The following is a 13,484-nucleotide window of genomic DNA, read 5'->3' on the forward strand; positions in this document are numbered from 1 at the left end:
GCCGTGGCTCCTCCCCCGAGCGCGCGGAGTCCTGGCCAGGCGTCGTCCTCCTCCTCCTCCTCCTCCTCCTCCTCGGGGCTGGGAGGTGCCTCACGTCCTCCTCCTCCTCCCCGCCGCATTGTTTGTGCCGAGGGGGGGAGGCGGAGGCGGCGACGGCGGAGGCAGCCAAGGCGAGGGAAGCTTCTCGTCCGGGGGGGACCCTCCTCCTCCTCCTCTCCCAGCCCGCAGCCGGACTGCGGCCCCGGTCTTCGCGACGCGCTCCGCCTCCTCCCGCCCCGAATGCGTCGCCGCAGCGGCAGCAGCAGCAGCCAAGGCGCCCACCAACCGCCTCCACAACAGGGGACCCAAGGCGACGACGAGGCGGCGTCTCTCCCCGCCAGCGCTCAAGGAGGGCCTGTCAGCCGCGTCGGAGCGGCTCCCTCGGGTGAGGAAGAGGAGGAGGAGGGTGTTGGGCGGGCGCCATGTTTGCGGCCCGAGTATTGTAAGCGGAGAGAGAGAGAGACAGAGAGAGCGGCCGGGCCTGGCGCGGAAGGAACCATTCTGAGGTTCTGGGGGGAGAGGAAGGGAGTGGGCAGGAACCATTGACGCGCGCGGGGGGGGGGGGTGGAACTGGAGGAGAAGGAGGAGGAGGAGGAGTTGTGGTGCCACGGGAGGGGCGAGGACCCCCCCTCCTGCTTCCTTTGGTGTATCCTTCCTTCTGTGTGTGTATCTCGGCCCTCTCCACTGGGCGGAACCATTCTGTTAAAATGGGGGAGTAGAGGGATTGTTGTCATTTTAACCCTTTCGTTTTGTCCCCATTATATCATTATGGCTTCTCCCAGTTCTCTCTCTCTCTCTTCCTGGGTTCTCTTCCAGGGAAGCTCCAGGGGCTCGTGACGTCACGGGGGAGGGTTACCTGTCCTGGCGAACGCTCAGCTATCCACACACACACACACACCTATACACTCAGCCCTCCATATTTGCGGATTTGGATTGACATGTCCTCTCTAGGAATCTCTAGGTCCTCCTCCAGTGCAACTCTATGGTCAACTTCAACCACAAGCCTAGAGATTCCTAGAGAGGACATGTTAAGCACCTATATAGACTCATCCCTCCATATTTGGGGCTTTGATTTGGATTGATATGTCCTCTCTAGGTCCTCCAGGGCAACTCTATGGTCAACTTTAACTACAAGTTGCACTGAAAGACCCAGAGATTCCTAGAGAGGAGGCTCTACTAGGCCTTTGTAGCTCCTCCAGTGCACTTCCATGGCCAGTGTCTGTCGGACGTTGACCACAGAGTTGCGCCGGAGGACCCAGGGATTCCTAGAGAGGCGTCCTCTCAGGTAAAAAAGTGGTGTTTTCATTATTTGTGGGCGTTTTCCATATTCACGGAGGGGGCCTTGCACCCCTAACCCTAGTGAATACGGAGAGACGAGTGTATATTTCCCTGGCTGCTTGTTTGCTTCGCTGCAATAATACTGCAATAAACTACATTAATAATAGTACTCCAGGTTAGTAGTGCTTCAACTGCCATGGCTCACTCGCTGCTGTGGGATTCTGGGTATTGTAGTCTTGGAGGTGGTAGTTTTGTGAGTCGTTCAGCCTCCGCTGGAGGCTGAACGACTCACAAAACTACCACCCCCAAGACTACAATACCCAGAATCCCACAGCAGCGAGTGCTATTATTATTATTTAAAGCACATTTTGCCTTCTCTGTCAGAGGCCTCTGGGGCCAGAACAAACTGCCGTTCCCAGGATCCTGCCATGGTGGTTAAAGCGGGTGTCAACCAGCATTAATCCTGCAGTGTGGCATTAGCGCTTAGTGGGGAGGAAGCGGGAGTGATTTAAGAGAAACTTGTTCTTCTTACAGGTGTCACAGCACTCTTGTTCCTACAGCAAACCAAAGTCTTCGTACCTAGGCCTCTCTTAAAGGGAAACCGAGAAGCTATGCAGTGAGGCTCTTAGGTTGCATCTACAGTTCTCACCCTTGTGGGTCGCGGCCCCTCAGGGACCCTTTTGCAGGGGTTGCCTAAGACCATCGGAAAACGCATGTTTCCGATGGTCTTAGGAACTGAGACGAAAATAATTTTGTGGTTGGGGGTCACAACAACATGAGGAATTGTATGAAAAGGTTGGGAAGGTTGAGAACCACTGATCTACCCTTTGATGCCACTGTAACTTCCTTGGCCCACTGGCATGGAATTCTGGGAATTTTAGTTTTGTGAGGCATGTGGCCTTCTCTGGAGTTGTATCACACCGGGCCTGATTTCGGCATTAAAGAGAGATTAAAGCGCATTTGAAGAGCCCCGCAAACAAAGCGAAAATGGCGAGTAATTGCGCAAGTGGTTATCACACACAAGCGATATCGGAAATGCATTGTCGTTGAAATCTGGAAAGTAAGATGTGCATTGACTGCTTCTTTGTAACTACTTTAGCCGTGGGTTTTGCGCAATGTCGTGTGAAATCGTTCTGCTCAATTACGCGATTTTTCATGGGATAAACTCCAGATCTCCTTCATGTGATAAACTCTGTCAGAGAGCTCTGGTGCCACAACAAACTACAATTCCCAAGATTCCACAGCATTGAGCCACGGAAGCTAAAAGTTGGATTATTTCTGTCATGCCTAGGTTTCCACTACTAGAGTTCATGATCATTGGCATTTATATAAGCACCAGCAGCCTACAAATGAAACTTAGGAAGTAGCTTCTATGGGAGAAACAAAATAAGATAGTAACAAATGTATCTGCAGTACTTTGTTATTCTGTATGTTCATCAGAAGGACAAGTGCAGTGGGCCCTTTGCATCTGCTGGGGTTTGGTTCGTAGATACCAAAATGTTCGGATGCTCAAGTCCCTTTAAATACAGTGGCATAGTAAAATGGTGCCCCTTTTATTAAATGGCAAAATCAAGGTTTGCTTTTTAGTGTTTATATCTTTGGAATATTTTCAACCCAGAGATGGTTGAATTTGTGGATGCCGAATCCGTGGATATGGAGAGCCGGCTGCAGCATAAATCAAAGAGCAAGTGCATTGGAGGGTGCTTCATGAAAGAAATCTTTGCCTCTTTAGACTGACTGATAAAATTTAAATTTCCAAGAAGACTTGGCTATTTGTTGAACTCTAAAACACTTGGTTTGAGCCTAAGTAAGGATTGCATTCTGATTATTAGGCTTCTGGACAAGAACTCAATTTACTGTCTGATCTAGGAGAAGATTTTGGAATGAATTAGCAACTGTCAAATTATAACGCCAGCTCTGCTAATGTATCTGACAGCTTGGTTGAAGGAGGGTTGCTGTAAAATCAGACCAGTAATAGACGTCTTAGAAGGTTGTCAAGAGGGCTGTTGTTGTTGCTGTGTGCCTTCAAGTCGCTTTCAACTGACGCCGACCATATCATGTGGGTTCCTTGGCAAGTTTTGTTCAGAGGAGGTTTGCCATTGCCTTCCCCTGAGGCTGAGAGCGTGGGACTTGCTCAAACTCACCCAGTCAATTTCATGGCTGTCTGGGGCTGTATCTGCACTGTAGAGATAATCCACTTTTACTGCCACGGATCAATGCTATGGAATTCTGGGATTTGTAGTTTGTTGTGACACCAGAGTTCTTTGACAGAAGGCAAAGAGCAAAACTACCTCACAAAACTGCAGTTCCCAGCATTGAGTCATGACAGTTAAAGCAGTGTCAAACTGGATTATTTCTGCAGAGCAGATATAACCTGACACTGTAAAGCTGCAATGCCATGTCATACCTATCTGGGAATAAATCCTGTTCAGCTCAGTTGTAACATAAAGATATTATGCTGTAAGATGCTTACATTGTAGGATACTTAAGTTCATCACTTGCCGTAAAGGTACCAATATATTTTTAGTTGTGGGTCACCATACATTTTTATTAATAATGTTGTTATTTTTAAAATTTAAAATACATCTTTTCCAGTTTTTATTTCAAAAAACCTGAACTTAGTTTGAGCAACCTAAGTTGGTTCTTTGAATTTAATCAGACAACCAGTAACATGCCATTCCAGTCCTGTAGCTTAACAAAACAAAAACAAAGAGAGGTCTAAATAGTAGTTTGTATTGATTTATATATATGTTTATATATTGATTTATATGTAGCTCCAGTAGTCTCACACACACAGTATATACAATCACACCTTCATATCTGCGGGGATCCGTTCTGGACCCCCACCACCTGCAGATACCAAAATCCACATATGAAGTCCCATTTTTCTTAATGGTGGCACGGTAAGCATGTGTTCCTGCTAGCATGTGACACCATTAACAAAAACAGGAGCTTGCTGTTCATGAATGTTTAAATCACAGATGGCAAGTCCGCCAATACAGAGGACGGACTGTAAAATGTAATTGTTAAACTGACAGTTAAACTTTGTAATGTAAAGGCACCAGATCCTGACTGATTTTGGAAACTAAGCAGGGTAAGCCCTGGTTATTGTTTGCATGGGATACTGCCAATGAACACAAGGTACTGTAGGCAGTATTTCAGAAGAAGAAACTGGCAAAATCACCTCTGAGTTTCTTTACCTAAGAAAGCTGTATGAAATCCATAGGGTCACCATAAGTTGATGGGTGACTTGAAGGCACATACACATACAGAATGTAATTGATGAACTGGCTGTTAATTATTGTCATTTCACTAACTAGAAATCCACATATCGTAGTTCTAGGCCAGTGGTCCGCACACTGTGCCCTTTAAGAAATTTTGGACCAGAAGCCTCAGCATCCAAAATCCTTAAAAGAGCACAGTTTGAGGACCACTGTTCTAGACATTCTCCTCTTCTTTCTCAGTATCCAAAGGTGTCTAATAATTGTTTCTTAATTATATTTCATGCCATACTTATATAAATATTTTTATGTGAGTACCTTTAATACATATACTTTATTTTGTAGTTCATGTGAAACTTTATATTGAGTTTCAGAAATTATAGTATTTATAATAGAATAACCCATTTGCACAGTGTTATCAGAACTGAAACTTACAGGCTAAAATCACTTCACGTGTAACCCTGGTGTGGCTTTTGTATGCGTAGATATCAGGGAACTCGTTAATTATAATATTTGAATATGAACTTGCACAAAATTAACTGGTACATTCTTGAAAATCTGAGGTGGGGGACATGCATCCTGAAGCCCTCATGTTCCTCCTTTCCATTCACTCTCCGCCCCCATTCGTTGTTTTGAAAGTTCAGAACACTTCGCACATATGTTTTCTTCAGGCTACAAAAGGTCTTTAACAAGGAAGTAAGAGGGGCATCCCTTCAGATTTTTGCAAGGGGTGGATGACCGTGCCCCCCTCCCAGTGCACCCTTTGTAAATGTATATTCTGCTATTTGTGTTTATAACTTACAGGCAAACTCAATACATTAATTAACATTAGTTGTTAGGAGTGTAGGCTTTTCTGAATAAGGTAAAATGAAGACTGCACATGTGATCTTGGGTAGTTAGTATCAGTCCTTTACTGACAGATGTACAGCCTTTTGTTCATGTGCTTCAATGGAATATCAACTTTCATCGTCTTTCCCAAGGTAATGAATGAACTTGAGTAATATTGGACAGCATTCTGTTTTAATACACTTCATTCATTCCCTTTGGTGAAATTATTTCATTTCTTGAAGAACACAGAGTTCCTTAGATTTGTGGAATTATTGTGAAGACAAACTTTGAACACAGTCTGAGTGCTGGTAGATTGTGGCAAAATCTTTGAATTCTTGTAACCTAAAAATTCTTTGTAAGAGACTGAACATGCACTGATCTCTTCAGCATTACTACAGTGTAATTTTAGTCTGGAAAACTGCACTAGAGTGTAAGTTATTTTTAGTTTTCATATTTGCTTGGTTGACAGTTTTGCTTTGTTCTCTATAGAGTAGAATCAATCTTATGATAGTAGAGGCTGATAAACTTGAAAGGGTGCCTAAGCCACCCTTCCCCAATTTGATGGTGTCTAGACAGGTTAGGCTACTGCTTCCATCATCCCCAGCCAGCATGGGTAAAGGAATATTTGTATAAAGCTGATTTATCCAATAATAACATTGGTAAACATCTGTTTACATTATTTTGGGAAAAGAAACAGGAAGGTTTACCAAAAAATTTGAACACTGATTTTAGTTTTGTTTTGGAAGTCCGTTCACAGCATCATTCTCTTTTTTTCAGCATCTAGACACATGCATTATCACAAGTTGGGGAAGAAAAGTGTAGGGTTGATGGAATATGGATGGACATAGATGTGTTCCTTTTCTCATTCCCATTCTTTTCATCTCTCCTCACAGACTCTGTTCAACTTTTTATTAACAATATATTGCTTTATGTATATTACCTTTTCAGAAAGTTTGGCATGCCCCTTACAAGGCAGAACCAACCATCCTTTATTATTAACGGCTCTCAATATAGGGACATCACTTGTAAAGACTCTGTACTTCAGAAGCCATCCCTAAGTTCTCCAGGAACTATTTTAGAACCTTGCTCATTATACCTTGTTTGTGTAACCTATAAATTGTGCCACTGTCTGTTTCCACCACCCAACACAGAACTTATAAGTGTTGCTTTCCCTCCAGTGTGAATCTTACTCTTCTCAGTGGCAAAAAAACCAGGGATATTTGCATAACATAGATTGTATAATGTATAGAAAAGGTTGTTTAATTAAGTACCAATAAGCATATTTAATTAAATTATATACTGTAATAGTTGATAAAGCAGTTTATACTCTCTCCTTTTTCTGGAATTCCAAAATCTGAAATGCTCCAAAACCTTTTTTATGGGTAGCTGAGAAAGTGATGCCTTTGCTTTCTTGATGGTTCAATGCAAGCAAACTTTGTTTCATACACAAAATTATTTAAAATATTGTATAAAATTACCTTCAGGATATGTACAAGGTGAGTCTAAAACCTAAATTAATTTTGTATATACACTTGTGTCCCATCTCCAAGATATCTCTTTATGTGTATATCTGCAAATACAGGTATTCCATAATCCAAAACACTTCTGGTTCTAGGCATTTCAGATAAGAGAGACTCCACTTATATAACAAAGGACCTGTATAGACAGGCCAAAATAAAGCTGCTTCGGGTCACTTTCTAAGGACTGGATCATGGCTTTGGTGTGGCTTCCAGACTCTTGGGACACATGCATCATTTAAACAGCATATCTCCAAAGTGACCCGAAGCAGCTTTATTTTGGCCTGCCTGTATGGGGCCAAAGATAACTTCATTACAGAAACAATTCCCTCTGTAATACAAATATAAACATAAAATATGAACAAGCATTTAACTGAATTAAGAGGTCTACCAATACAGACTGCACACAGTGGTTTGGTTTTAGGCTTGTATGAATGATAAACTGTTCAACAGGGCATTTTTTGCTTTGTTTTGCTACCTCTAATGCCCTTGTTGCTTTCCTTGTCTAATCCAAGGCTGTTCTGGAGGGTTTCTTGACTTGCAGGAGTGTTTTTGATTGTAAATGTTCTTTTGTGCCACACTTGCACAAGTCTTGATGTGTGTATTTTGTTAGATACAGAAAAGGATGTCAAGTGCTTTTACTAGCATATGATCAAAGTAGAGCACGACTGTTTCACTTTATACTATCCTACATTACATCTCTCAATGTAGAAAACCTGTTTGAACATGCATTAAAGAGTGACTGTTGTTTTGAAACACATAATGAGTATGATGGATGTAATATATAAATATATTAGGAAGTAATATGCACAGTGACTCATTCATCTGTGTTGTAAAGTTCTGTTAAGGAGTTTCTGTTGTTTGAAGGTCCAGGTTCTCTATTGTTTGAAAGACCAGTGAGCAGGGGGGAAAAACTTGGATGAATTTGGAGATTGGTTTCATCATATTTTAGTTACTTATCTCTGACATGTTTTGTCACAGAAATTTATTTTTCAAGTAGTTGGGGAAGAAAAGTGTAGGTTTGATGGAATATGGATGGACATAGATGTGTTCCTTGCATTTATGTTAATTAATTCTTCATTTTGGAACATTCTTATTTCACTCTTTAGCCAAAAAAGGTTCCAGAACCAATAAAGATCAAGTATGAGAGGAAATATGTCATTGGATGTTTTTAAATTTTGGTCGCATTTAATCTATTTTAATTATGTACTTTTAAGATGTGGTTTCTACTGTTTTTATTGTCTGTTTTTAACAATTTCTGTACACCGCTTTGATCGTTGGAAAAGCGGTTAATAAATGAACAATTTATTATTATTTATTATATATTTCTGCTATTAGATAGGGCTAATAATTATTATGATTGCAGCAGGCATTGGAATAGCTTAAGACATTCTTTCCCTGTTGAGGTCCCAAAGGAGATCCATCCTCTAAAAAGGATTATTCCCTTCATTTAAAAAAAAAAAAAAAAAAAAGCCCTTCTGTTCTAATCACTGGTGAACCAGTTTCTCTGTGTTTATTATTAAATGTTTTTAGCTTTGTTTCCTCCTATTTAATTCCAGACAATATGCATTACAGTGGACCCTTGTTATACGCTGGAGTTTGGTTCCAAGATCACCCGTGTATAACAAAATCCGTGTATGCTCAAGTCCCATTAAATATAATGAGATAGCAAAATGGTGTCCCTTATAAAAAATGAAAAATCAAGGTTTGATATTTGAAATGTATACTTTTTTGGAACATTTTCAAACCGTATATGCTTGAATCCGTGTATAAAAAATCCGTGTATAAGAAGGGCCGACTGTACTTGTGCAAGACTTGCAGTGTACTCTTATGCATACGTCTAATTGCAAGTTAGTTCCATTGTGTTCCATGGGTTTTATATACAGGTTATTTATGTCTGAGATAGCATCCTTAAGCAATGCATAATAACTGCTATTTAGACTTAAATTATTTTTAATATGTATGACATACTGTTGAATGAGTGTATCTTGCCTCTATGTAATCATTTTAAGAATAGTTTAAGAACAGGGTGATTGATGGGACTGCAGAGATTAGATACTTGACAGCATAAGTTTTTTCCAAAGTGTATTATTAGCTGCCATATGTTTGCTACATTTTTATGCATGATTTTTCCCTTTATTATCAGAGTGCAGATCTGTGCTAATGTAGGTATTTGAAATGAAATATATTTCGAAAAATACAGTGGGCCCTCTCCATAGGCTCAATCCCCATTGGCTGCAATGGGGGATCGCGTCTGCGTTCAGTGCAGTGTGCATGCCATTCATTGTCCAGAGGCTTATCCTTCCATGTAAGGTTAAAGCCGTGTGTGGTGTGTTCGTGTATGGTGCGGGCGCACTGTATATAGCAGTGTTTGCTTCATAGTTTTGAAATATTTTCTAGAAATGCATATGCAGTCAGCCCTCAACTTTCAGAGAGGTCAGCAGCCTCATTAAAGTGGGGAAAATCACAAATACAGGTCTGTTGTTATTATTATTATTATTATTATTATTATTATTTTAAACCTGAGTGAATACTTCCTGGGGCATTTGTAGGACCTCCGGTGCAATTCTAGCAAAAGTTGGCTTTAAAATCACACTGGAGGACCTACAAACGCTTAGGGAGAACATTTTAATCAAATCTTCAAATAATCAATTTCGTGAATGCTTAACTCGCAGATGTAGAGAGATGACTGTACTATGCTTACTGTTTAGACATTTATAAATGAACATAAATGTCGTTCTGAAGTGTCTTCTATAACCATAAATACTATCCCTACTTTTTAGAAGAAGATTGGTTGAATTGTTAAAACTGAATTGCATGCGGTTTTTTGTTTTTGTTTTTGCTTTCCTATTAAAAAGGTAACATTTCATTTAATAATGATGGTTCTGTCTTTAGGTAATCAGTACCAAATGAGGAGGAAAGGAAGATGTCATCGAGTATCTTCAGCACGACACTCATCTTCTCCATGCAGTATTAAACACTCGCCCACTAGAGAAACCTTGACCTATGCACAAGCTCAAAGAATGGTAGAAATAGAAATTGAAGGTCGATTACACAGAATCAGTATCTTTGAACCCTTGGAGATTATATTAGAAGATGATCTTACCGCCCAAGAATTAAGTGAATGCAACAGCAATAAGGAAAATAGTGAGAGGCCACCAATCTTTCTAAGAACAAAAAGACATAGAAACAGCAAAGTTAAAAAGAAAAATGAAACTCTTCCAAGTTCACATGGCATTCCATCTGCAGCAAGTACTCTTCCAGAGCCCAAAGTGCATGTTGTTGATTACAGTCCACCTTCTGCACCTCGAAGGCCTCCAACCTATTATAAATTCATTGAAAAATCTTCAGAAGAACTTGATAATGAAGTCGAATATGATATGGATGAAGAAGATTATGCATGGTTAGAAATAATCAATGAGAAGCGAAAGAGTGATGGAGTCTCAGTTGTATCACAGAATATGTTTGAATTTCTTATGGACCGTTTTGAAAAAGAGTCTTATTGTGAGACTCAAAAACAGGGTGAACATCAGTCTTTAATTGATGAAGATGCAGTTTGTTGTATTTGCATGGATGGAGAGTGTCAGAACAGCAATGTGATTCTTTTTTGTGATGTGTGTAACTTAGCAGTGCATCAGGAGTGTTATGGGGTGCCATATATACCTGAGGGCCAGTGGCTTTGCAGACAGTGTCTGCAATCCCGCTCACGCCCTGTAGACTGTGTACTGTGTCCAAACAAAGGAGGTGCCTTTAAAAAGACTGATGATGATCGGTGGGGACATGTTGTGTGTGCTCTTTGGATTCCAGAAGTTGGGTTTGCCAATACAGTTTTTATTGAGCCAATAGATGGAGTCAAGAACATTCCCCCAGCCCGATGGAAGTTAACATGCTACCTCTGTAAACAGAAAGGTGTTGGTGCCTGTATTCAGTGCCACAAAGCAAACTGCTACACAGCATTCCATGTTACATGTGCTCAGAAAGCTGGTTTGTATATGAAAATGGAGCCAGTGAAAGAACTGACTGGCAGTGGCACAACATTCTCAGTGAAAAAGACTGCATATTGTGATGTACATACACCACCAGGTTCTATTCGGAGACCTCTGAATATTTATGGAGAACCTGAATTGAAAAATGGTCTCTGTAGAAAACAGGGCTCTGCCAAAACAAGATCTACATCAAAAATCAGGAAAAAGGCTAAAAAGTCAAAGAAAGCACCAGCTGAACCCTGTACAGTTATGCCTGCAGTATCTGCACCATGCATTCCTCCTCAAAGGTAAGAAAATTAAAAAAAATTAGCCACACTTAGCCTTTATTTCAGTTTCCTGTTAGATTTTTGACATGGGATAAGAATGGATTTTTTATTGGAATTTCTAAGAAACATATTATAATGTTGCTATTTAAAGTTTTTATTCATCCTACTTGGGGGGGGGGGGGGCAAGCTTAAAGCAAAATTTTAAGGGCGGCAGTGGCTCACTTTATACTGGAGTACAGAACAATACAAGATGATAGTCTTATAAAGAAATAAGAACTTGTATCAAAAAGCATTGCCCCCTCCTCCTGTCTCAACACTCTCCACATCCTGGCTTTTTGTAACATCTTTCCTGATGAGAAGATCTCAAAAGCTTACACACTTTAGATATTCTAAAAAAGAAAATACAATAATCAAAGTTTCCAGACATTTTAAAAAGTAACAGTAGAAAGTTAAACAGACACATACTTATGTAATAATAAATAAAGTACATGGTAAATCAGTCTTCTCAACTTCTGGTCTACCAGATGCTTTGTATTTCAGTTCCTGGAATCCCTGACCATTCGCCATGGTGGCCTTAGCTTGTTAAAAGGTAAAGTCCAAAACCTAAATTTAATTTAATCCCAAGGAAAGTAGATTCATTAGCTCAGTGGGAACTGAAGAAATGTTCATTCACCATTAAGTAGGTGATTTATTAGGTCTACATTAGTTGGCACTAGCAATTGGATTTAAGCCTAAAACATCTGCCAGACAGAAGATTGAGAAGTAATTCTTATATTAGAAAAATTAAAGTATCAGATGGGAAGAATGATTTACAAACTTAGGGCCTCAACAGACCCTGGCATAAAGAACCAGCTTTGGGGCAGAGTGGAAGCGTGGCGTCCGCACACCGGCCACCTGGATGCTGCCTCCATGCCAGCTGCCTGACCAGACAATGGGTGTCGTCATGCTGTGTCTTTGGCGCAGCGGTTACACGCACTGCAGTGAAAAGCCGCTGTGGCTAGGGCACCATTTCCATGGTGCAAAAAGGAGCCACTTTTTGTGCCGCAGAAATGCCAGATCAGGGCCATGGCATTGGAGCCATGTAGTTGCTGCGGCTCCAATCCAGCGACGAAAGAGGCAGTTGGAGGCCACTCCTTAAGAGCGGTCTGTTCAGCCCCATACTTTGAATTGCCCTGGTTATCTGGTTGATGTCTAGCACTAATATTTGAGAGAGTCAGTGTGGCATAGTGGTTTGAGTGTTGGACTACAACCCTGGAGACCAGGATTCAGTTCCCAGCTCAGCCATGAAATGCTCTGGGTGACCTTTGGCAAGTCACATGCTCCCAACCTCACGTGAAGGCAGTGGCAAACTTTCTGTGAACAAATCTTGCCAAGAAAACCCCATGGTAGGTTTGCCTTAGGGTTGCCATAAGTTGGAAGCAGCTTGAACAGTAACAGCAACTAATATTTGAACATGTTTCAGTATCTTCAGAGTGAATTATTTATTATTATTATTATTATTATTATTATTATTATTTGTAACCCACCCAATCAACGAGGAATCCAGGTAGCTAACAACAGTGGAAGTACAATAAATATACAATAAAAAAAAACTAATCCCTTCCCAGCCCCCCAGCCATATATAGCAGACAATAACAATAAGCAATATCAATACAGTGACAATCAATAGAAAAACTGAAGAACATTACAAGTCAAACAATCCTTTCCCCAACCCTTCAGCACAAGTCCACATCAAAACAAAATTAAGCAAATTAAATATAAACATAATATAAACATAACATTAGAACTGTGAATCAGGGTTATCCTCAGCTTCAGAAGTTTTTGGGTATATTGAACTTTGGGTACATTTTAAACAAACCTACTTGTGTAATACAAACCTGTAGTCCCAATGCAGACAGCTTCATACATTAGAACAAGTGTTTCTCTCATGGAAGTGGGAAGGGTTATCATTCATGGTTTTGGATTGCAGCACTGTATGCTGCACTGAATTTCATTTTAGAGTGCTTCCAACTTCTAAGATGCAGCTGTTGTGGCGGAGCTATGTTTGAGGCTGCATTGAAGTGACCAGAAAAGCCCTGGTGTGCATGCAGAAGGGTGCATGCAGCTGCTTGATAGTGTCTACTGTTCTGGTATATCAGTTGATAAAATTAGTGATACTGCTAATGTAATGTGCATTATTTAAATGCACATTACATTAATGCATAGAAAACTGTGAGGCAAGTCATTGCTCGTATCATGTTTAAGATCTCATTTGTGATGTTATATTTTCCAAAAATATTGTAGCCAGTTACTAGAATGTTATTTATGTCTAATAGTTTTTCAAATATTTTAGTGTAGTGTGCTATGAAG

General features: G+C 40.6%; 1 protein-coding gene across 4 annotated transcripts in view; it reads left to right on the forward strand.

Moving 5' to 3' along the window:
- Positions 1 to 79: 79 nt before the first annotated feature.
- The window catches only part of BRD1 (bromodomain containing 1), a 51,527-nt gene continuing 38,122 nt past the window's right edge, over positions 80 to 13,484 (forward strand). For all 4 annotated transcript variants that reach the window (XR_016281243.1, XM_089524445.1, XM_089524446.1 and 1 more), the window contains exons 1-2: positions 80 to 424; positions 9,779 to 11,156. Coding sequence is in view for 3 of the 4 variants with exons in the window: in XM_089524445.1 (XP_089380571.1) it covers positions 280 to 424; positions 9,779 to 11,156 (1,523 nt within the window). In the remaining variant the exon portion in view is untranslated. The remainder of the gene's footprint in view (positions 425 to 9,778; positions 11,157 to 13,484) is intronic.

Source organism: Sceloporus occidentalis, unplaced genomic scaffold (assembly GCF_023333645.1).
Source record: "Sceloporus occidentalis isolate IW3139 unplaced genomic scaffold, rSceOcc1.0.p SCAF_5, whole genome shotgun sequence".
Taxonomy (NCBI): domain Eukaryota; kingdom Metazoa; phylum Chordata; class Lepidosauria; order Squamata; family Phrynosomatidae; genus Sceloporus; species Sceloporus occidentalis.